This window comes from Gymnoscopelus braueri, assembly GCF_963280865.1.
Source record: "Gymnoscopelus braueri genome assembly, chromosome: 24".
NCBI lineage: Eukaryota > Metazoa > Chordata > Actinopteri > Myctophiformes > Myctophidae > Gymnoscopelus > Gymnoscopelus braueri.
Window position 1 is genome coordinate 35,490,158 of NC_137626.1, and position 25,238 is coordinate 35,515,395.

Below are 25,238 nucleotides of genomic sequence, written 5' to 3' on the forward strand. Positions count from 1 at the left end.
TAATATATATTCAAAGATTTGCACACATTGTCACAATTTTTCAAAAATAGCAGATCTGCAAGCTCGTAGCGGAGGCACTCGGTGCCGCACTATGAGCTTGCAGATCTGCTATTTTTGAATAGCCAAAGTGTAAAATAATGTTTTTTTAGCTCAAATCTAAAAATGACACGTTCCCGGTCTTAATGGGTTAATGCGGAGCGAAAACAGAAAAAAAGTCACTAGTATAGAGCCCTGAGGGACGCCGCTCGACAACGTATTAAGTGGCTAAGAGTCTTCAGACTGTGACAATTAAAGTTGTACCTACGGATCTGAGTATTGACGGGCGGGGCGGGCGCGGGTTCTCAAAATTGGACCCGTGCAGGACTCTGACCTAGACTCACCTCTCTGCCGAATATGACTGGCTATTGATCTGCCCATGGGCTTCAGTGTAGGAGGCGAGCCATTTAACCCATTAAGACCGGGAACGCATAATTTTGTGTCATTTTAAGATGTCTTTGGCTATTGAAAAATAGCAGATCTACAAGCTCATAGCATGGCACCAAGTGCCGTGCTATGAGCTTGTAGATCTGCTATTTTTGAAAAATCTAGAAAATGTGTCCAAATCTTCGAATATATATATTTTTTAAAGTGAACATTTGTGACTAACATTTTTGCTTCTGGGGGTCCCTGGGACAAAACATTTTGAGATGGGGGGTCCCTGCCAAATACATATCTAAATTTGTTTTCTAAATCCTAACAGTATGTTGCTGTCAGTGGTGCTCTGACTTTCCCTTGTCAAGGACCCCCAAAATTATATGTATTTGGCCGCGGACCCCCATCGCAAAATATGTTGTTCCAGGGACCCCCAGAAGCACAGATCGGAGTTAAAAAATGTTCGCTTCAAAACATGTATATATTCAAAGATTTAAAAAAATTAATCCACTCAAAAAATAGCAGATCTACAAGCTCATAGCCGCGCTATGAGCTTGTCAATCTGCTATTTTTGAATAGCCACATAAATCTTAAAATGACAGAGATGCGTTCCCGGTCTAAATGGGTTAAAAATCAAGGAAAGCCCAGTTATGTATCTGACCACATCACCCATTGACCTCGCTCTGGCCTCGGGGAATACACACTGGACTCCATTGTTTAGACAAAAGGTGAAATGTTTATTCCTATTAGCCGTGTGTGTGTGCCCACGTGCCCGTGTGTGTGTGTGTGTGTGTGTGTGTGTGTGTGTGTGTGTGTGTGTGTGTGTGTGGTGTGTGTGTGTGTGTGTGTGTGTGTGTGTGTGTGTGTGTGTGTGTGTGTGTGTGTGTGTGTGTGTGTGTGTGTGTGTGTGTGTGTGTGTGTGTGTGTGTGTGTGTGTGTGTGTGTACATGAGTGTGTCTGTAGGATATGATATTGACTGGTGGGTTGGTGCGGAAGTTTGATCGGCGATCACAAATTACAGCTGGGCGTGTAGACGCCCGGCCAGTTAGCTGCACTCGTGCATGTGCATGTGCACGTGTGTGCACTTGCATTACTACACTTGTGAGGGCCAAATGCCCCCCCACAAGTAGTTTGAGAAATAGACAATTTGAGGACAACCTGGTCTTCAAGAGAGAAATGGTCGTTTCATAGTTGAACGATTAATACCATTTTGAGATATAAGGTTATAATTAGAAAACGATTCAGGTTAGAGTTAGGATTAGACATTTAGTGGTTAGGCTTAGGTGTTTGGGTTAAGAGTTATGCATGATTTACACTTTGTTTCGCCCCAGTTTCGAGCACCGGAAGTAGCCAATCTATTTTCGGCTATTTCGGCTATGTTCGGGCCGGTTGCAAATGGCAAAATAAAGTCAAAATGCCATTCATAAAATTGCTGTCTTCGAATGTTGATGTCCTCACAAGTATAGTGATACAAATGTGTGCGTGCATGTGTGTGTGAACGGGTGTGTGTGTGTGTGTGTGTGTGTGTGTGTCGGGGGGGGGGGGGGGGGGGGGGGGTCGTTGACACATGCAAACACCAACCTAGTAAATCAATGCGTGGCCCCCCATGCAGTCAGATCAGATATGTGAGGTAAGTTGTGCGTCTTGGCGTTTGCTTTGGGGACGAGTAGCGGTTGTTTTAATAAGACCCTGGGCTGCTCCCGGGATCAATGACAACCCCCCCCCCCCCTCCCCTTCCTCTGCAAATCAATGAGGACAACTGCATGGCGTGAGTGCCGGGGACACGCCGCGCTGCGCTGATTGTCTGCGTTTCGGGCCGTTTTGTTGCAAAGGGATTTGTGATTGGTTTCTTGTCGAAACATTGCAATGCACTTTTGTCAGTTTGTACAGTACAGTATGGGTCTTATATATTACCTGTCCCATATGGCATACTTTGGTGATAGCATTTCTTTTGACTGGAATGACTTGATAGTGTGTGTGTGTGTGTGTGTGTGTGCACGTGCGTGTGCGTGTGCGTGTGCGTGTGTGTGTGTGTGTGTGTGTGTGTGTGTGTGTGCGCATATATCATTTTATATATATATATATATATATATATATATATATATATATACATGCTTGCGTGTGCGTGCATGTAACGTCTACTCAATCTGTTGACTATGGGTTGTTCCCCTTACTGTATACTGCTGATTATGAACATTGATTAATAGCTTGTCATCACTTGCCTCCTACAAAAATGGGAGAAACATTTATTTAATGACTAAATAACTAACCAATTAAATAAACAATAACAAACAAATATACGAACACACACACACACGCACTAGCGCATACAAACAAAAGTCTGTTGGGGATATGTTTTATCACTGCTTCTGGTCAGACTAAAGTAAATACATGCATTTCCTTTTGGGAAATGTAGACTTTCTGATATTACAGTTTATAATAACAATTGAATTATAAATGTATGTTAACCGCATTCATCTCGTTTCCTACTAATTGGACAATATAAGAAACTAAATTAAACAAAACAGATCTAAAAAAATATATGAGACACACACGTGCATAATAAAGTAAAATCCTATAATAAAATTGGCTACTGGGAGGCCTGGTGGACCACGGCCACGTCACTCTGACTCTATACTATATCTTCAGCCTATACTTTTTTGGTCAGAAATATGGACATTTTCTCTCATTTTCTTAGTATTACTATGAAATCCATTTGCGTTACTTCAAAATTGACCTAAATAAACTAAACTAAACTAAACTCAGATATAACTAGAAAATGTGCTCCTCGGAGCACAAGTCTCCGCCAGCAGACCCGTGCTATTTTAATCAAATGAAATCACTTACCCTATCTTTAACCATAGTTTTCTGGGAATGTTTTCTGAGGCTGAATCTAAAATCTAAAAATGATTTCTAAAAATGATTTCTAAAACTTAAAGGTAGGGTATAAGATATATCTTTTAGTTAAACAAAAAGTTATTTGTTAAAAGGTGAATGTTAAAGTAATTTATGTACCCCTGAAAAAAGGAAAGTTTTTGTTACCGGTGTAGAATTGTGCAGTGTGCCTTTGTATGGGTACCGCTTCAGGAAAGTGTTCTTTGTACTGACTGGCCGTTTTGGCTGCTTTTCCTACACGATCACTGTCAAAGTTGACCAGGATGGTTTCGACTGTTGTGTTTGTTTGATGGATGTGAACAACCGTTCCGCATACTCCATTGGACAGTCCGTCAGAGACATTGATGCTGGTTGTCAACATGACTCTGGCCCCAACTGCTACAGACACGACCTCCCGTAAGCCTCCTGTATGTGATGGGTTGCTTGATAGTGTAACATTAACTAGTCCTGTCTTACAATCTTTTTGTGAATCAATTGCGGCGATGTTGGATATTTTTGTTGGCAACTTTATTAGCTTTTCGCCATTGTGTGAATCTGTGGCTGCATTTGTTCAGAAGACATGCAATGCGTCACTTGGGTATGAGGGATCTGTTTTAGAGACGATTCTGGTGTGTAGCAGTGCAATGTCTTCTGCACAGCATGCGTTTGTAAGAACTCTCATAAGCAGCTCTGCAAAGGGTTGGTCATCTTTCTGGCGCATCGTTTCTGTTAGTTCAAATAGTTGGACGTTTTCTTTCCACAATGAACCATGTACTCTGACATAGACATCAGAGGGGGTATCGAATACTTGTTTTGCCATGACTGGTGGTAGTTGGTTAGTAGTTAGTTGCATTGTGTGATCTCAGCCTCTCCTGTCTAAGCTATTTATATATTTATATTACATATTGTGATGTCACGTGAAACTGACCAATGTTAGGTGTTTTCAGAGGGACACACACACGCACGGACGGGTGATTTGTACTGTAAGGTACTGTTCCAATCAAGACTGATTGATCCTGTCTTACCTCACTTCAAAAAACATAAATGGCTTTTTGAAGTGACACAGGATTTTATTTCGTCATGCGTCCCTCTAGCCAATCAAAAGCATTGGTGTCAACATATTGTCACGTGTCACGTGGAGCTTGACCAATGTTAGCTTGGCTAGGGGGGGGACACACACAGCGGGACGAAGCGAAAACATACTCTCCGCCTCCGGCGGAGACAACCATGAACAAACCCGATACACCCATCTACAGGCAGGACCACGGCCATGTCACTCTGATTCAGACATAACCATAAACAAACCTGATATGCCCATACATAGGCATATGGAAAGCCGGTTGTCCAGAGCCACAGATCCAACCGCTATGCCCATATATGGGCATGCCAATTTGCAGGGTATGGGCATATACCATAGCGTTTTGCGTCACAGAGGTGCGCAGCCCCGTGCGCAAGCTCGTGAGTCGATCCCATTGGTCGAAACCGTTTTCGCTCGTTCATGTACAGTGGCCCCAGCCGTTTTGAGCTGCAGTACCTATGAATGGCCAGCATGTCCATTGTGCTTCAATGCAAACTCTGGGTTCTGGGGGCTTGGCATATAGGCCTACTAATGACATCAGGGATCTCCATACATGGTCATACAAAGGACACAGGTAGACAGATACAGAGATCTCCACATATGGGCACAACAGGGACACAGACAGATGTGTACAACTGGTGGCAAAGCCCCTGACACTGTAACATATTGGTCGGATTGGAGGCGCAACGTAGGTGTGAGGGCCGCCTCGCACACCGAACCTCCAGTTAAATAAAATATGCCAGCTGCCCACTGGGTAAGGGAATGTATATCCATGTATAAGCAAATAAATAAATAAAAGTAAGTTTGACAAATGGCATGCAAAGAAGAGCACAAAATAAATGGCATAAATAAGTAAAATAAAAACTTCAATTTGTGTGTGTGTGTGTGTGTGTGTGTGTGTGTGTGTGTGTGTGTGTGTGTGTGTGTGTGTGTGTGTGTGTGTGTGTGTGCATGCTTGTCCATAAGTGTCCATAAGTGTGTGTGTGTGTGTGTGTGTGTGTGTGCGTGTGCGTGTGCGTGCGTGCGTGTGTGCGCACGTGCACACGTGAACGAGCACACTCATGTTACGTTGTTTCTGTTGCTGTTGGTAGTCATGGCTGCCATTTCCCACCTGATGTTGTGTGGGAGTTCCGACCACTCCAGATCGTACTGAATAACCACTAGCTTGCATAACGTCTTCAGACTAGGACTTAAGTCTAAGATGTACAGGTCATCGGGTGCGTCCTTTCCTCCAAAGCAGATGATGCGATCTCCCACCATGACACAGCACATACTAGACGTTGGTCGCGGGCCGTTCCCCTTGAGCTCAAACGTCTGCCAGCAGGAGGTCTCTGGGTTGAATTTCCAGAGATCGTTTGAGTCCTGTTTCCTGCTATGGCCACTAAATATGTACAGCTCTCCATTGTAGGCAAGTGCCGTATGACCCCAGCCAGGTATTTCTGGCTGGGAGGGTGTGCTTAGCCAGAAGTTGGTCTCTGTGTCATACACTCTGATCCAATCCTGTTGCCGATAACCAAATACAAACAACTTTGTCCCAATGATGGTGGCAGAGTGATAACATGGAGCAGCTGGTGGAATGCCACTGGTATTAAGTAAAGACCAGACCATTGTGGCGGTGTCCAACTTGTAAATGTCATTAGTGCGTAAAATATACACAACCGTCCCCAAGACACAGGCTCCGTATCTATGACAAACCCCTGGAAGAGTCCCAGAAACCTTGGGCTTGAACCATCTGTGGGTGCCGACATCAAACCCAAAAAGGACATTGCAGGACTTCTTTGAGGGCTTATCTTTCCACCCCCAGAGGTAGATGGTATCTCCTATCAGGACAGTTGTGTAGTGGTCGAGCATGGCGGGGAGCTTGGAGGGAACCTCGAGGGGATGTTCTGATCTTGTTATCAGTCTGGGCAACTTCCTCCAGCGCAAAAACACTGTGTTAAAAACGTGCACATCCATGTGCTCCCTGTCGTAAATGTTACCGTGTGCTTTAAAGTAGTACACCTTGTGTCCGACTGCAACACCAGCATGAAAATCTCTGTGTGTTCCTCCATTCAGATGCAACGTCCAGCGTAACATTTTAGACACTATGCCTTATATTGATGTAACTGGACTTGTCACCTCTTGCTGTGTAAAAGAGTGGAGTCGTAGTGTGCTTTCTAATACTTATATTGGTACAGAGCTACAAACGTTCACATGAAGCTTGACCAATCCATGACGCTGATGGGTTGAATAGACCAATCAGGGAAGCTGATGCATGTTGATCTCCCTAATATGGCACATTGATCACCATAGCATCCCCAGTCCAGGCAAGGCTCTGGAAACCCTGTGCCATGGATCACGGTGTTCACATTAAAAGGTGCAACATTTATTCAAAGATCTCATGACGTGGCTTTATTGCTAACTTCTTTGCTAAGCTTAGCTCAGCAACCGGAGTGTGTTTTGGCTTAACCAATCGCAGTGTCAGCACAGACTTCGCACAGTATAAACAAACTATATGTTTTGGACTTTACATTTCATTCATCCTTAAGATGCAAAACCTACACTTTTGTTAATGTTATATCATGATGGCACAAGTGTGACAGAGCAGCTTGACTAATTTACTAATGTTACACAGTTATTGTATGTTATGCTGTATTGTATAACTTGTGGATTCTCAGTCCCACAGAAGGTACACATTCTGCTGTGACATGGAATCTAATATACTTGTGTTTATCAGATGCTGTAAAGGGGAAGCTGCCTTGAAGCCTGAGGAGCTGATTAATGCTACATGGGGAGCAGCTTGGGTGGATTGCGAATGCACTGGGTTGGTTGATTGTAGCCATGGGTGGGGTCTGTATAGACTATATAAGAGAGAGCAGCTCAGTGGAGTGTGGGCTGCCATGGAGAGAGGTTGACACCGTACCTCTGTTAGTTATGTTGTGTTGAATTTGAGTTTCTTTTGTTTCGTTATTTCAGCTATGTTGTCCAGGCCTGGAATAAATACTTTTATTTTTACCTGCAAGCCTGCCTCCTGGTCCATTCATGACATTTAAAGGGTTTTTCACTGACTAAACTGCCGACATACAATCCCACTTGGTAACAACAAGGAAGGTTGACTACTTGCCTGCAATGAGTCACCAACTTTCACCACGTTATCCATTGCAGATCGTCACTGTGCTTGTATAATATCCACGACCCATAACGAGTTTGGGTCCATTTTTTAGTATCGTCAATTGGGTCTGGCTTGGTTCGGATTCTATTACCTTGGAACCCCAGATCTGTTTATCATAACACTCGAGCGAACAAGACCTGTACTCAGCGCTGATTAGGAGGAGTAAAGCGTGATTTGTGCTTCGCCGTATAACAGTGTTGTTGCGTATCAAAAATAGCAGACATACAAGCTCACAACGTGGCATGTTGCAAAGTGTTGTGAGCTTGTAGGTCTGATATTTTCAACACGCGACACCATCGTACGACGAATAGGCTGATCTATAAGAAAACTGCAACGCACAGCAATCACACTTACTTTTTGGCAAAAACAGCCTACATTCAACTGGCCACAACTATGAAATGGATGATCGTGGCGGCATGCTTGTCCCCCCATGCATCTCGAGAACCGCCAAACCGAACGACTTAAAAGCCTGCGTGCATAAGGGTATGCGGGGCCCAGCGTGAAATCCCTCGAATCGGTGGTTGTCCAGAACCACCAATCCGACAGAAACCGACAGAAACCAGAGATCCGATTGTCTTTAATCACTGATCCGACCGATATGCCCATTTAAGTGCATATACTAATGAGGGATCTCCATATATGGACATACAAGGGACATGGACAGACAGACAGACAAACACAGACAGATAAATAGATATCCATGTATGGGCATAAAAGGGACACAGAGAGATGGGTACAATTGGTTTTCGGACAATAGGTACAATGGGTATTGCATGACTGGCGGGGATGCATTCCCGACTTGCATCGCACCAGAGTATGCCAGTGCCCAATTAGACTAAATACAAATGTATGTCATCGCTTTTGTCAAAATACATATACAATAAATTATCAGTTAAAATCAATAAAACAAAACATAATATGAGTGGCTATAATGACTTATACAAGACCAGGAGACCTGGTTCTGCCAGACCCAGAATGAAGTCCTAGTATGTAACACACCTACAAACCACTTTATAACTGAAGTTCATGATGTCATGAATAGTTCGTGACGAAAGGGGGACAGACTTTTTTGGCTGGGGCCGGGGGACAAAGTGACCATGCCCATGTATGGAGAAAACAGATACAAAGCCTCATGTAAGCCCGACCCCTTGGGTCTGGCAAACAGGTACAAAACATGCACTACGTCACGGCTAAGCCGGACTTCACATTACGTGTCAGCCTGTGTATGCCCATGTATGGACGAAAGGGGGACAGACTTTTTTGGCTGGGGCCGGAGGACAAATGGACCATGCCCATGTATGGACGAAACAGGTACAAAGCCTCATGTAAGCCCGACCCCTTGGGTCTGGCAATAATTGTAATAAAAGTGTATGACTGAGTCTAAAGAGAGACTGAGAATTGCAAATTGTTCACTAACTAGCAAAAAAGAATTATAGGTGGAACAGGTTTGGTGCTCAGAAACGGTTGACAACTCCTAGCGCTGTAGAGCTTAACTGGTTAAACATGAGCCTGTGTGGCGCGCGCGTGCGTGCGTGCGTGCGTGTGTGTGTGTGTGTGTGTGTGTTTTTAAGACTTAAAAACACAATACTTTGTAAACTTGACCGTTGGCTCGGTATTGGTCTGTTCTTTTTTTCCCTGTAAACCAAATCTCTTTGCCGAAAATAGCCAATCTACAAGCTTGTAGATCTGCTATTTTCGGATAATGTTCCCCCCACAATAGGAATACGAGGGTTCAAGTGGTTAATGTAAAAAATAAGTACCCTATCACACAATGACTTAGCGGCCCCCCTGCAGTACCTCTGAGGACCCTGGACCCCCTGTTGAAGAGATAAGGGAATTGTGAAGAGGTCGGCTTTTGCGTCTGTACACACAATATCTGCGAAAACAGGTTGTTCCCCTGCTAAGATTTGTTATCACTTACAAAAATGTAAATGAATGAATAAAAAATTACATCTAAGTTTGAGAAACTAGATTTCCTCGCGCTAGTAAGTATGTCATCAAAAATTGTTTCAAAATAAAAGCCTTCCAACTCAAAACAAAAAAGGGAAACGGGTACATTACACAATAAAACTTCAACAAAAAAAATATGATTGTTCACCAAGGATATCCCCATCTCTTTAATACAAAAACAATTTGGGTTAATTAAATTCACACCAAAATTATGAACATTTTCATATCAAATGATAAACCTAATAAACTAATATTCTAAAACTAATGTAAAAATAATAACAGTATCCTTTCAACTGGTCTTAAGAAGCTTCTAACAGCTGAACTAACGTCTGCACTGGACGCTCAAACACAATTTATTCACCCAAACATTCGCCTTTCTTATTCAGTCTCTTATCTCCTATTGAGATATCCTCTGGCGAGTTCCAACACTGTCTGGCGACGATGTTGTGTAGATACTCAATGTGGGAAAGCACCAGGTGGAGGCAGGGCTGTGCTGGACTTCATTTATTCTGTTAATCATTCAGCCTTTGCCCACAATGGCTGTCACGAACGTTGTTGATTATGGCCATGGCTTGATGAGTCTGCCATAGGCAAGTAATAAAGTGGAGTTCAGAACACTCCCCGTAGTCTTCATTTGGCACTTCCACACGCAACCGGCATGACTGGAGTGGGGCGTTTTTTGCCTTTACCCTGATGCTTTGTCTTTTCATGGTTATGAGCTATTATCAAATGTGTCACATGAGGGGGATGACAATTTCCTGCTTGAATGAATCAGGTAGGTAAGTACTTTATTCAGGGAGGGATGCATGGTGGAGACCTCATCCCAAAGACATCAAGGTGGTGTAGATCTTTCACTATGACCTTTTCAGTGCTTTTTTCGTTCACTCACTGGTTCCGTGGTCTCCGTTTTCATTGTCAGGGTCCTTTTAACTTCTGTATCTCCTATGGGCAGTTCTGGAATTGCATCTTTTGAGGTATTTATTTTCCTTCTGTTGCCATTGTTTGGTATTTGTTTAGCGCTCTTCATTGCAGTATGGGTGCTGAAGACATGGACCCTTTTGTATTTCCTTTGTGATCTTTTTTCATGGGACAAGTTAGGTGAGTGGAGAGCATGTAGGGAAGACTGGGTTGCATGCTATTTCTGCTTCTCTTGAGATGCAATCTTGGTGAAATCTTCAAAGGTGCGGAACTCTTCTCTCTCCATGAGAGCTTCTGAGGAACCTTCTGTAGCAGCTTTTAGTTCTCTTCTTAGTCACTTCATATTTCTAATTGGCCCTTCACATGAGGAATGGCTTGCAGGCAGGCTTTTAAGAAGTCAGGAAATTAACCCTTCAACATTTTTGGACTATTTTTGGCCATTTTGATAGCTTATGTCTGAAATCTCTGGACAACAAACTGCTGACCAAACTGACTGTTGGTTGAGCTTACTCCATGCGTCTCTGTATGCCTCATCATCATCATTTCAATCAAAGGTACCTGCAATGCTCTCCGCTAAACACTGTGGGCTCTGGCATTGGCAGTCTGTTTGTAGCTAGGCTGTATTGGACTGCTTGGGGCCAAATAGTAAACGTCAGTAGGGGGCAATACGGTGCCAATGACCGGCATGAGCAGCTTCCATGTCCCTTTCTGCCTGTAGACACTCCAATTGAGACTGTTGCATCTCCAATTCCTTTTCATGTTGTTCCTACAACATTCCTATTCTCCTGTATTTCTTCCTGAATGTATTCATATTGAGTCTCCTTTAAAGCAAGCTCTGCAATTGCTTCAACTCTTTTGGCAGCTATGGATGATTCAGAGTGGGACAGACAGGAACCTGACTGTGAGGTAGTATATATGTCACAGGTAAATTGGCATTCCAGGTAAATTGGAAGGGGAGCGCCTGTTTTTAAGCGTGGGGCGGGGCTGCGAGGCGGGGCTTTTCGAGACAGGGTTTTTTACACGAGGCTCGCGAGGAGGAGGAGGAGGAGGAGGCGCGATGCGGGGCTTTGATACGAGGCGGCGCGAGGAAGAGGAGGAGGCGCGATGCGGGGCTTTGATACGAGGCGGCGCGAGGAGGAGGAGGAGGCGCGATGCGGGGCTTTGATGCGACACGGACCGCACGTGATAATAGTTATTGTCCATGACGGAGGCGCGCCGACTCAGCAGAGCTTGAGGCCGAGGAGGCGCGCTCCCGATAAGGGGAGAATAGATCTTTTTATGGGTTACTATCATACAGTCTATGGTTACTATCCAGTGTCCACGACGACACACATGTGTGCGTGTGCATGTGTGCGCATGCACACATGCACACACAGTAAGCATAGTTGTGGGCATGTAGCTGATGCCTCAAAATTTATCGCTGATAACCGTCCAAAGATGATCTTCATGATGTCTCTGGTTACAGCCTCCCATGCATCAATTTTGCACCTCAGTGCAGTGGATGCTCTGATTGTATTTTAATCTCTCATGAGCTCCTTCCTTCTCTTGTCAAGCAGGTCTGCCATTGTAGCCAGATCCTTTTCTGGTATGTCATTCTTTAGGTTTTCTCTGGATGTTCCAATTAAAATTTTCCGTAGTCTTTTATCCCTTCTGCTCAGTTCCTCATTTGATAGGCGAGCATTTGGACTTCGCTCAACCAAATGGGGTGTAAGTGGTTAAGTTGAAGCTGAAAACAATAAAATATATGATATGTGCAGCAAGGAACAAAGCATGTCATCAGAAACAACTCAAAACCAAAGAAATAAAAGGTAACATGACTCTTCACCAAAGGATATCCCATCTCTTAATACAAAACATATTTGGTTTCTTATTTTCTGTTGCTGTTGGTAGCCATAGCTGCCATTTCCCACTTGATGTTGGGTGGGAGTTCCGATTGCTCCAGACTGTGCTGAGTAACTGCTAGCTTGCATAAGGTCTTAAGACAAGGACTCAAGTCTAAGATGTACAGGTCATCGGGTGTGTTCTTTCCTCCAAAGAAGATGATGCGATCTCCCACCATGCAGCAGCACATACTAGACGTCGGACTCGGGCCGAGACCTTTGGGTTCAGTTTTCATCCAGGAGAAGGTCTCTGGGTTGAATTTCCACAGATCAGTGAAGTTCTGTTTGGTGCTGCAGCTACGGAATATGTACAGCTCTCCATTGTGGGCAAAGGCTGAATGATTAACAGAATACAAGTCCGGACAATGGCATTGCTCCTTATTGAGATTACAGAAAGTACATGGTACACCACAGGCTGAACGATCCCAACTTTCTTCAGGGAGCTGTGCAGAAGGTGTGCTCAGCCAGCAGTTGGTCTCTGTGTCAAACACACTGATGGTGTGATTGTCCCCAAATACGAACATCTTTGTCTCGACGATGGTGGCAAAGCAAGGTTCTGAAGCAGGTGGCAGAGTGCCTTTGGTGTCAATTAAAGACCAGACCATCGTGGTGGTGTCCAACTTGTAGATGGCATTAGTGAGTTCAGTCAGTCTCATGGATCCTCCACAGATATAAATGACCTTCCCCAAGACACAGGCTGCATAGTTAGGCTTCTCCTCTGGAAGGGTCCCAGAAACCTTGGGCTTGAACCATCTGTGGGTGCCGACATCAAACCCAAAAAGGACATTGCAGGACTTCTTTGAGTGCTTACCTTTCCACCCCCAGAGGTAGATGGTATCTTGTATCAGTACAGGTGTGTAGTTGTCAAGCATGGCGGGAAGCTTGGAGGGAACCTCAAAGGGACGTTCTAATCCTGTTATCAGTCGGGGCAACTTCCTCCAGCGCAAAGACACTGTGTTGAAAATGTGCACATCCATGTGCTCCCTGTCGTACATGTTACCGTGTGCTTTAAAGTAGTACACCTTGTCTCCAACCGCAACACCAGCATGAAAATCTCTGTGTGTTCCTCCATTCAGATGCGACGTCCAACGTAACATTCTAGACATTAACCTCAATTCAACTGTATTTTTTCAAGTCTTGCTGTGTAAAGGAATTGAGTTGCATTGTGAGCTCTAACTCTTATATTAGTACAGAGCTACAGACGTCACATGAAGCTTGGCCAATCCATAAAGCTGATGGGCTGGGTGGACCAATCAGGGTGCATATATGGGAGGTGTGTTTTCAAGCAGTCTAGCATGGTTAAAATGGAGTTAAAAGTCACAATGGGCTTATGCAGGAAGGGGTGTGTCTGATGAAATGAATATAAAATGTGTACTTTGCATTTCTGATGTAGCAAGCTACTTAAAGAAAACACAAACAGCCCGATACTAACTCTCCTGTGTGAGCCAGTCTGACATAGGGATATACCGGTCTACTTGATGTAGGTCTAACAACCACCACCACCATTACAGGGGACCAACCCTTCAGCTACCCACTAGTGCCTATCCTGGGCATAGGAGCCAGCACAATCCGCCTGGAGGTCCAATAACTCATTGCCAGCATCTTTGAGCAATTTTTTGTCCGACTGGAGCTGCTCACAGGGATGGCTGAGGTCTTTGGTAGAGCTCAACCGTAACAAGAAGTACACATTCGGACCAGGCTCCAAGATAGCAGTTTTCACCTGGCAGGGCTGCAGTGTGTCCCTGTATGGTAAAACAGAGGTTGCATATGAATCCGAGGACACTCCCATGCTACTGTACCTCAATACTCATGCTGCTTTGGATCAGATGAGAAAACAAGCTGAGAGAGACAGTGAGAGTGGTGGTGGTAGGGCCTACAAGATGTGGGGAAGTCCACAGTGTGCCGGTTGCTACTAAACTATGCTGTAAGACTTGGCAGGAGGCCAACACTGGTGGAGCTGGACGTAGGACAGAGTGGGGTGTCGGTCCCAGGAACCGTGTCAGCGATGTGTATCGAGCGTCCAGCAGATGTTGAGGAGGGTTTTTCAGTCCAGGCTCCTTTGGTATTCCACTTGGCTCTACCACCCCAGGGACCAACATCAAACCTTACAATAGGCTCTATACACAACAGCCATATTGGAAATAAATTGGGCCTCTTCCTTACTTCCTTCACAGATTTTACCAATGATACTAATTAAGGTTCTGTGCCATTTAGTGTAGCACAGTGGACCCCCATAACTCTGAGAGTGTACAAATGGACCCTTACATTTCCATTTGCTTCCATTTGTACACTCTCAGAGTTACGCACCCGTAAGGGGTCATTTGAAACCCCCTCAAGGAACCATGAGGGTCCCTGGACCACACTTTGAGACCCACTGGTGTAGCAGAGTGTTTCCAGTGAGCCAACATACCCAATATCAGCACCCTGACTCTGTTTGACCAGAATGGAACAGAGCCTTCATTAGTATCATTGGTAACACCTGTGCAGAAAGTATGGAAGAGGCCCAATTTCTTTCCAATATGGCTGCTGTGCATAGAGCCTATAAGCTGACATCCTGCTTGGCTGAAGTGTTTTCCCAGCGTTGTGAGGTGAACAGGAAAGCCAGTGTCGGAGGCTGCATCATCAACACCTGTGGCTGGTGAAGGGCTCCGGTTATCAGGCTTTGGTGCACTGTGCCTCTGCCTTCGAGGTGGACGTGGTGCTGCTGCTTGACCAGGAAAGGCTCTACAGTGAGCTCAAACGAGACTTGCGGTGGTCCTCCTGCCCAAGTCTGGTGGGGTAGCAGAGCGCACCAAGGAGTATCGGCAGGAGAGAGACGCGTGACAAAAAGATCCGTGAGTATTTCTATGGCTTCCGTGGCGTGTCCTTCAACCCTCATGCCTTCGACGTGCGCTTCTCAGATGTCCGCATCTACAAAATCGGGGCACCGTCCATCCCAGACACGTGTCTGCCACTGGGGATGTCTCAGGACGACAGGCAAGACCTCACGCATCATGTGCTGAGCGTGAGCTGTGCTGAGGAAGGGGAGGAGGGAACTAGAAGGGGTATAGTGGAGAGCTCTGTTTGTGGGTTTATTGTGGTGACTAATGTGGACACTCAGGCACACAGGTGATGACCGTGCTGTCACCAGCGCCCTAGCCTGAAAGAGCGAGCCCTATCGATGGTCTTGAAGGGCGGATCCAAACCCAGGCGGTTGGATTCCAGCGCCGCTTCCTATTGCTGTCCCCGCCTCCCCTCCCCTCCGCCCCCTCCCCCCCCCCCCGGCCTGTGTTCGGAACACGCTGACGTCACCACATTTAGAGCGACGCCCCTCTGCACTCTGATTGGTTAGGAGATAACAAGGTTTAGAAACCACCATTCCTGCATGGTTCTCCCAGGCTTTTTGCCAGACCCAGGGGGTCAGGCCTACATGAGGCTTTGTCTGTCCCTCTTACTTCCTCCCGGTCAACGTTTTTCCTCCCGGTCCCTCTTTTCGATTGGCCAAGCTTAGCGTGACGTAGTGCTCTGATCTTCAGATTTCAACTAATAAAGTGGTTTGTAGGTGTGTTACGTACTAGGAATTTATTCTGGGTCTGGCAGAACCAGGTCTCCTGGTCTTGTTTTCTTTTGAAACAAAAAAAAGGCATGGGTTTCCGAGGCTACCAGCCCCCAGACCTCTACCAAGACATACTCTGCTAATCATGGACATCCGCTTTATTGACCTGAAATAAAGGAGATTTTAAGGCACAGAGGATACTGTGATGAGGCCCTCATCACATTACTCCATCATTATTATTATTCAAATGGGTTGTAACATTTTGAATAATAATGATATTGATATACAGGCAATGGTATTGATATATTTTGATTTGTTTGGACTGTAGGTTTTTCCATTTATTACCATACAACGGAAAAGTGGACACCCTTACTTTAAATCAAGGCTCAACAACAAATGGCAGCCACCCTACCACAAAGAGACATAGCAGTATTTGATGGTGATCCTTTACAGTGTACTTCCTTTATCATAACCTTTGAACATTGTGTCGAAGCAAAAGCAAGCAGTTACCAAGACTGTTTATATAACTTGGAACAATACACCAGGGGGCAGCCCAGAGAGCTGGTGAGAAGCTGCCTACATATGCTGCCACAACAAGGTTACGAAATAGCTAATCTCTCTCAAGAACAGATTCATAGCTGTGCTTGAATCTGTCGGGTGCCGTGTTGAGAACCCATGCACATTGGCTACAAGTGGGCGTGCCTTCAGATCAGGAAGCAGGCCGCGCTTTACCCAATCAAATCTAGTGGGCGGGATTTACATGTGTGTGGCTCGCTTCCCACTGGAAACAAACCGAAACTCATTTAACAATAGCGTCCTCGGAGCCGACAAAACCACGGAAAGTTAGTAACATTTTAACTTGCTCTTTCATCATAGAAACAAGTGGGCTTATATCCAAAACGATCCATGTTCTTTGGGAGAAATGGTGTTAGTGTTCCGTGGAGAAATATTGTTAGTGGGAATGAAAACATAGGCGCACCACCGGAAGTGGAGGGCTGAGGGCAGACCAAATCCCTGGTTTCCAGTAAGCATGGCTCTAGTTAATTCCTCCGCCCAGAGGGCGCTGTTTTTCCGTTTTATTTGACGATGGGTTCCCAGATTGCGAAAGAGCTAAAGCGCTTTTGAAAGAGCACTTTGGCAATGAATATAGAATAGCAACAGCATATTATGGACAAAGCATTTGGATGGCCTACTATGAAAACCGAGGACGTTAAAGCACTGCAGGAATTTGCATTGTTCTTGAGAGGGTGCCGCAATGCTATGATGGAGATACAATATATGGAGGAGATGGACATTCTATCAAACAGTTGGCAGGTCATAATGAAATGGCCATACAAGCTGCGTGAAAGATGGTGGTCTGGGCCACATTCCCAGACATGGTGAGTTTTCTGGAGAATCAAGTCAAAATCTTGACGCATCCCCTTTTTGGGGAAATTTCAGATGCACGGCCACCAAACACCTCAATACAGCCAGCAACCAGGAACAGCCCGCTAATCAGGAGTAACATCAGGGAAAGCAGTTTTGCAACCACCATCGCAGCTATCACTCACACGCAATATATCGACAAATGGGAATATCTGAAGGATGTCCAAATCCCAGATTTAGACGCTGACGTTGAAATGTTGATCAGAACGAATGTGTCAAAACTCATGGAGCCCTGGGAAATAATCAACAGCCAAGGCGATGGACCTTATGCCGTGAGGACCCTATTGGGGTGGGTCATCAGTGGTCCTTTGAGGGGCAATAGTGGTTGCCAGAGAAGCTGCCCAACTATACACGCCAATAGGCTGTCATCAGTCATCAATATCATCAGGCTGGAGGAGCTGTTGGTTTCCCAGTATGGCCAAGATATCAACGAAAAGGCAATGGAGAAGCAGGAGACGTCAAAGGAGGACCTGAGGGTCCCAGAAATCTTTGATGAATCAACATGCACGCTGGAAGATCATCATTGCATGAACTTACCTTTTAAAGTGAATGACTTCACCATGCCAAACTAGTGCATGGTCAAACAGAAACCAAAGGTGTTCAAGTACCACACACCGGATGTCTTCTCAGGCTGTGGAGGACTGTCCGAGGGCTTCCAACAGCCTTTGTGGGCCTTAGGGAATTGGGAGCCTACAGCGCAGGCCTTCAGGCTAAACGACAACGGCACCACAGTGTTGACAGAGGACTGCAACGTCCTGCTCAAGCTGGTCATGTCTGGGGAGAAGACTAAAGGCGGTTACACACCGGCGAATATGCGAATATACGCAAAATTCGGACTCGTTCCGAATAATTAAAAGACGCTTTTTTCGCTCCGTGAAACTGGTGTGGAAGCTTGCATTGACTTTATAAGGTTTAAAAAAAAAACGTATTATTCGCATGAAAAAAATCGCCCCGGTGTGTAAGGACCTTAACTCTCTTGACCAGAAGCCGCCATAGAAGTACAATGTGGAGATACTTTGTGGAGGGCCCCGTCAGGGCTTCAGTGGAATCATCTTCACGACTACATATTTCAAGCTCTTTCTGCTTCAAAGAACTGCATATAATGCACTCAGACTCCTTGTATGACTCCTCTTTTTTGTTTTGTAGTTGTTAATCGTACTTTTGCATTTAGGGCCGGGGTGAAGGAACTATTCTGCCTTTGTGCCTTTAAGCCAGTTTTGGGCGGGTTCACCTTGAGGGGGGTTGCCGTAGCAACCGGCAGGTTCATAGGCACAGGTACAAGCCGGTTAATGATGGCATGGTTTGGGTACACACAGGAGATCACACGGTTTTTGCCGTTCTTATTAAGCATTGACAAAACCTTGCTGCATTCCCTGTTATATTGAATAAATGGGAACCTCACCCAACAGCAGTTTTTGGTTTGGACATTCTCTTATTGAAACGCGTCAAAAACGGATATTCCTGTGCCCGGCCGAGTGGCAAAATGTTTGTTTGAAATCGTCAATACAATATATATATATATATATATATATATATATATATATATATATATATATGTATGTATGTATGTATGTATGTATGTATGTATGTATGTATGTATGTATGTATGTATGTATGTATGTGTATATATATATATATATATATATATATATATATATATATATATATATATATATATATATATATATATATATATATACATACATACATATATACATATATATATATATATATATATATATATATATATATATATATTATTGTTTTGCGTTGATCTGGTGATACACTGTACAACAAATTATGAGTTACTAGTCCATACCCGTGGGGGGATATGCGTACATGATCTGGCAACCCGGGAGGCAGTTCGTCCCATAGCTTGCGGGGCCATCCCACAGCTGGGCAGCGATTACCATGGTGACATTCTTTTACAGAAAAACGCTAATAAACAGCTGACAGTTGGGGAAATCGAAAAACGAGGTTCGCTGTTCCGTGCACATGGTAATGGTCAATGGCTGTGTGCAAATTCAGATCAATTGCTCCAGCCACTGAGGAGAACAGGGCAGAAGAGATTTTGGCCTCACCACCGATCACCGACCGTGACAGAGCTTTCTGGAATTATAGGAGGATCTGTATCCACCATGGTGTCACAGTATAATTAGTGAAAACCCCTCATCATTTAGTCTGTTCGCGGTTCTAAAAAGTAAAGACGTGTGGTCAAACATGACCTCTCCAGGCCATCCAAAGGTCAGCGTAAAGGCTCTGTTTGTTGTCCAACGCGTGGGGTGGGGCCCAGAGGAGACCTTAACGAGGGGTCACGTGTCGGACATTAAACAAAGCCCACCGGGCAGCGGCTGAGGCCAGGTCCCATGCAGCGCCAAGCCTAAAGGTCACATGAAGTGACATGAATACACTTCATGTCGAATGACCGTCACGTTTTGGTTTTAAATATCTGTCCTCATTCACACCGCAACCACTGAGGTCACTGGCGACAAATGTGTCGCCAATTAGCAGATGACAATACAGGGGAGAGAGAGAAAGGGTGTGTGTGTGTGTGTGTGTGTGTGTGTGTGTGTGTGTGTGTGTGTGTGTGTGTGTGTGTGTGTGTGTGTGTTTTTTCAAAACAATCTTAAACATGTTTTATTTTTTAGACAGGCACTTAGCCTCTAATGTACCCTGACGCGAGTTGCTGGTTCGAGTTCGAGCACTCGGTGCCGCGCTATGAGCTTGTATATCTGCTATTTTTGAACAACTTTGAAAATGTGTCCAAGTCTCTGAATGTATCTTTGCTAAAGTAATTGTGTAACTCCAATCTTTGCCTCTGGGGGTCCCTGGAAAAAAATATTTTGAGATGGGGGTCTGCGGCCAAATACATGTAATTTTGAGGGTCCTTGACATGAAAAAGTTTGAGAACCACTGATATAGCAAACATAGCAAAACTGGATTTAGAAGACATTTGTAGAATCGGCCTCAGGTCTTGATGGGTTAATGTGTTCATTTCTAGCCATGCTAATTCCAGAGCCTCGATTACTGGGAGGCATCAACTTGGCTGGTGTGATTATCTTTAAGACATCAAAAGACGATGGCTGAGACGGGCGCAAAGAAAACAGGACGATTATACGATCACAGAGACCAGTGTGGTTAGCGGAACACATACTTTAAACTGAAAAAATGACGCCCTGCCATTCAGCTGTGTCACGTTTATATGTGACTTGTAAGATAAGTGACTTGTACGATTTATAAGTGGCTTGTAAGAATTATAGGTGACTTGTACGATTTATAAGTTACTTAACCACTTGAACCCCTGCATGCCTATTCTAGGGGGAATGTTCAGCAAAAATAGAAGCTTGTAGAGATGTGTAGATGGAAAATAAACAGGGGTGGTAAAAGTACAAACACTCTTTACTTAAGTAAAAGTATCAATACTGCAATGAAGACATACTCTGAAGTAAAAGTCCGGAATTAAAAATGGCCGATCCACAAGCTCACAATATGTCGCAAGAAGAATAATAATCAAAATCTTCATATAATTGTAGTGGATTGTATTTTCCCACGTATGTAGTGGAGTAGAAGTAAAAGCACTGAAAATTGGAAATACTCCAGTAAAGTAAAATACCTCAAAGTGGTTAAAATGTAAGTTACTCGAGACATATTAAGTTACTTCATAATCCACTTTAAATTCTCAGATTGATGGGTTAGTCACGCAAGTGTTAACCACTTAAACACTCTTTTAGGGAAACAGACCTGAGTTGTAGTACTTACGCTGGTTCACTCGACACCAAATCTCTTAAAAAAAAAAAATAGCAGATCCACACGCTCACAATGCACCACGTTGTGAGCTTGTAGATTGGCTTATTTGGACTAATGTTCCCTACGGTATTGGGATACTGGGGTTCAAGTGGTTAAGATTTATATTATTTTTTACATTTATAAGTGACTCTTTTGATATGTTTTAAGTGACTTTTACGATGTCGTTGCTGTCGGGCAGAAGACCTTGTACACCATATTGTCTTTTTTTGTATTTGTTTTGTGGACCTGTGTCCTACTTCATCGTACAAGAGTGCCACGCAAAAGTCGCGAAAAAAAGCATATCTACAAGCTGGTGTGTTTGATTTCTGAACACTGAAGTGCATGAAGTGTTTGAAATGAGTGTTGAATCTATACTGTAGGTTAGCCCAGAGAACCAAACCTACTTCCTGTATAAACACAGACACAGACACAGACACACGCACGCGTACACGCTCTCTCTCTCTCTGTCTCTCTCTGTCTCTCTCTATTTAAATGGTATTTCTAGAATAATACTTGGTGTTTGTTTTACGCTGCTTGTGGTAGCAGAAGGGTGGGGTTTACCACATGAGGAACACTCACATACATTTGGGTTTGCTTGTCGAACCACGGGAAAATACACCAACCACACGCTTAATGGCAGGGTCTCACTTTTCTCTCCACACTGCAAATAATGCCCAAATTAAAACAAGCAAAATATTTTTAAATTGAGACATATTTTTTCATATCAAGCAAATAAATCTGCCAATGGCGTCAGCATTTTTTTCTATACTAGAATTCTTAAAACTAGAAACAAAGTCTAGCCACTGAAAGAGCATACTGGTGCTTAAAACTAGACAAAAAGGCCTACATCTGAAGCAAGTTCTTGCTTAATACAAGCAATGAAGACTTTGTTATTTAGGAAATATCTTCTTAAATGTGGTATTTTCATCTATTGATTAAGCCGATTCTGAGGATTTTTTTCCTTAAATTTAAGAAAAATAATAGCCCCAAAACTCTTACAATAAGAAGCAATTCCTTCAAATAATAGAATGAAAAGTCTTAAATTAAGACACCAGAAGCATTCTTATTTTCAGCATTTATTTTCTTTTATAAAGCAGATCAGGCCCACATGCTATAAAATAGTGGTTCTCAAAGTGGGGTCCACGCAGGGACCCCCCAGGAGTCCTTGAGGGGATTTGAGGGGGTCCTCATAAACATTTGTTGGCATAGCCTCAATGACAGTTTTACTACTGATATAATTTTATCAACCCAAATCGTGTATGGGGACGCCCTAGCTGGCACATATCATTTTCAGATGGTGGTCCAAATCCAACTATTAATTTGGGACTAGAATAAGTTTGAGAACCACTGCAAAGTTGGGGAGGGGGAGGACTTCACAGTTTACACAGCAGACACTCAACTGGAAACATTCAATTCTAAAAACAGAAAACTTGAAACAAAATCCTTAACCAAAATAAATATATTTGACAAAATAATATGAAAACACACGTGAAACAAAACAAAACTACAGCACAAAGTAAAATGTCTATTCTCACAAAATAAATATATATATAAGTGCACTTTGAATGATCCTTGTATGTACATTTTCAATTAAGAATCCATTTTAAACAAAAGACCCCAAACTGGAATCCATAGTGACAATACAACGTATATATAAAGTGCTTTGAAGGAGAGGCATAACTGAGCCTTACTTCACAGGGTCCATCAGTTCAAGAATAATTGTTACCAAGACGTCTTGGCGGTAATAAAGCAGTACCAAGCTCTGTTGGTGACTAACCTGAGTAATCAACTAACCGTATTACAGCAACATCGAGGAACTGAACGTTTGGCGTTTGGCGTTTGGTCTTTTTCTAAGAGTCATGTTCCACTTGGGGTATGTGAGGTGAACGGTGTAATCACACGCCATGAGATACATCATGCTGACATAGGTGTCCTCTTTTGGGAAGGTCAACACAGGCATGGCTCCAATGGCATGTGCAGATGGTTTCACAGACAATCACGGCAGGGCTGAGTGGAGTGGTCTCGCCTGAAGAAAGGTGTTGGGGTCTTCTGCAGACTGACACAAACACAAACAGAAAAAACAAAGAATTATCACATTGCCATATATGCACATTTCTCACCTCAAGGATGTGAGCATAGCCTGTATGTCCTAACTTCATGTGATGGAGACATGTCAGGCGTGCTGCAATGTTAAAAACATTAATTTACAGCAGCCAGTTATTTAAACAAGCGTATACTTTCATGAGATACTCTGTCAGAAACAGTAATTACCTTTGTCCAGCTGCTTTTCATAAAAGGTCCCACAGCGGATGACTTTGGGTACAAAGCAGGAGTTCCGTCAATAGAGGATTCGTCAGAGTTCATCCTATGACACAGACAGATATAGAGAGAGCGCGTCAGTTCACATTCCTCCAACGAGGATCTACCGGTGTTCATCCATAACTAGAGAGAGATCACAGAGAGACAACAAATATTAGAAAAGTAGAGCCTGGTGTTAACCAGGTAAGGAAGCACATGCAGGCCTACTTCAAAGGAATACATTTGCTTACATGTTCCAGTTCGTTGAAGCATGGGTCAATGAATGATCTGGGTTGTTATTCAAGGTCCAAGACCTGGGAAACATCCTTCTTTTTGGGTCTGGTCTTAGGCTCTCAGTTGACTCTTCCAGACTGCCAGAAAACATAACAAAAATAAACAATTACAATTTAAAAGTGTAACCTGGCATTACTTTTCTAATAGCAGAAACTGAATTCATACACATGTTGCCACATCATGCCATGATGAGTGTCAGATGTTTGTCATTTGTCTGCCAGGTATCAGTGGTGTGTTAACATGAATAGTGGCTTACTCACTTTTTTCACAGACAATCACGGCAGGGCTGAGTGGAGTGGTCTCGCCTGAAGAAAGGTGTTGGGGTATTCTGCAGACTGACACAAACGCAAACAGAAAAAACAAAGAATTATCACATTGCCATATATGCACATTTCTTACCTCAAGGATGTGAGCATAGCCTGTATGTAAGAAACTGAATTCATACACATGTTGCCACATCATGCCATGATGAGTGTCAGATGTTTGTCATTTGTCTGCCAGGTATCAGTGGTGTGTTAACATAGAATAGTGGCTTACTCACTTTTTTCACAGACAATCACGGCAGGGCTGAGTGGAGTGGTCTCGCCTGAAGAAAGGTGTTGGGGTCTTCTGCAGACTGACACAAACGCAAACAGAAAAAACAAAGAATTATCACATTGCCATATATGCACATTTCTTACCTCAAGGATGTGAGCATAGCCTGTATGTCCTAACTTCATGTGATGGAGACATGTCAGGCGTGCTGCAATGTTAAAAACATTAATTTACAGCAGCCAGTTATTTAAACAAGCGTATACTTTCATGAGATACTCTGTCAGAAACAGTAATTACCTTTGTCCAGCTGCTTTTCATAAAAGGTCCCACAGCGGTCCCACTTAGCTCCACTGGCTGCATATCTGTCCTGCAACATTGGGTAACACTGAGGTAAGGGATAAAAGGATAATATACATTAGAAACAATGTTTGGTAATGCCTAGACGCCAATAAGAAATAACTAAGTAATAGTAAAAAGGGGAATTAAACAAATAACCACTGGCAACCACTGGCATATGTATAAATGAAGCTAGACAAGACAGTAGCAAAGGGCCAGTCAAGACAAACAGCCAAATATACAAACTACATAAGCCACAGTCTAATAATAATAATAATAATAATAATAATACGAATACTACTACTAATAATAATAATAGTCTGATTTCAACCTGGTGTCCCTATTTTGGGCAACATTCTCAATAATGGGCAGCCTACACCCTCACAACGTGTTGTGATGCGCCACTGTTGTACAATACAGTATTAATAGTTGGGACAAGGATAAGTCGGGACTACCAGGGAGGTCCCCACATGATTTTGAGGGGGGGTCCCCCAATGACAGTTAAGTGACAATTTAAGGACTTTTAGACCTTTTTAATACCTCAAAAGGAAAGAAAAAGACCATTACTGAAACAAAAGTAAATGTAGCGCCCCCTCTCCCGCCCCGATGACAGAGAACAAGAGGCGCTAGACATCTACCTAGGTTCGTTAGTGGTTACCTTTGAGTAACTCACCAAGAGTTAGAATTTAGTTGAACAGTATTGACTTATCTTTTATTGCCTCAGCAACAGCAGTCAATGAACATACAAATACAACACAATATACAGTT

General features: G+C 43.7%; 2 protein-coding genes, 1 long non-coding RNA gene and 1 pseudogene across 4 annotated transcripts in view; 1 reads left to right on the top strand and 3 right to left on the bottom strand.

The window, feature by feature from the left end:
- Positions 1 to 6,439, bottom strand: part of LOC308080602 (kelch domain-containing protein 3-like) — a gene marked incomplete at both ends in the record, with an annotated part of 17,194 nt that extends 10,755 nt beyond the window's left edge. The window contains one exon of the mRNA XM_080422496.1: positions 5,571 to 6,439. Within this exon, the coding sequence (XP_080278622.1) occupies positions 5,571 to 6,439 (869 nt within the window). The remainder of the gene's footprint in view (positions 1 to 5,570) is intronic.
- Positions 6,440 to 12,249: 5,810 nt separating this feature from the next.
- On the bottom strand, positions 12,250 to 13,257 carry LOC308080603 (kelch domain-containing protein 3-like; the record flags this gene model as incomplete). The annotated part of the gene is made up of 2 exons (XM_080422497.1): positions 12,250 to 12,596; positions 12,756 to 13,257. 2 exons carry the CDS (start codon positions 13,255 to 13,257, stop codon positions 12,250 to 12,252), a joined length of 849 nt encoding a protein of 282 aa, XP_080278623.1.
- Positions 13,258 to 13,308: 51 nt separating this feature from the next.
- Positions 13,309 to 15,972, top strand: LOC308080604 (polyribonucleotide 5'-hydroxyl-kinase Clp1-like; annotated as a pseudogene). Its single transcript has 4 exons — positions 13,309 to 13,352; positions 13,862 to 14,376; positions 14,799 to 15,384; positions 15,900 to 15,972. The product of its transcript is annotated as a polyribonucleotide 5'-hydroxyl-kinase Clp1-like (transcript).
- A 6,962-nt stretch (positions 15,973 to 22,934) lies between these two features.
- Positions 22,935 to 23,373, bottom strand: LOC308080467. The gene is made up of 3 exons (XR_013932709.1): positions 23,280 to 23,373; positions 23,129 to 23,190; positions 22,935 to 23,064 (listed from the first exon to the last, which is right to left on the bottom strand). It is a non-coding gene; the product is annotated as an uncharacterized lncRNA (long non-coding RNA).
- Positions 23,374 to 25,238: the final 1,865 nt, after the last annotated feature.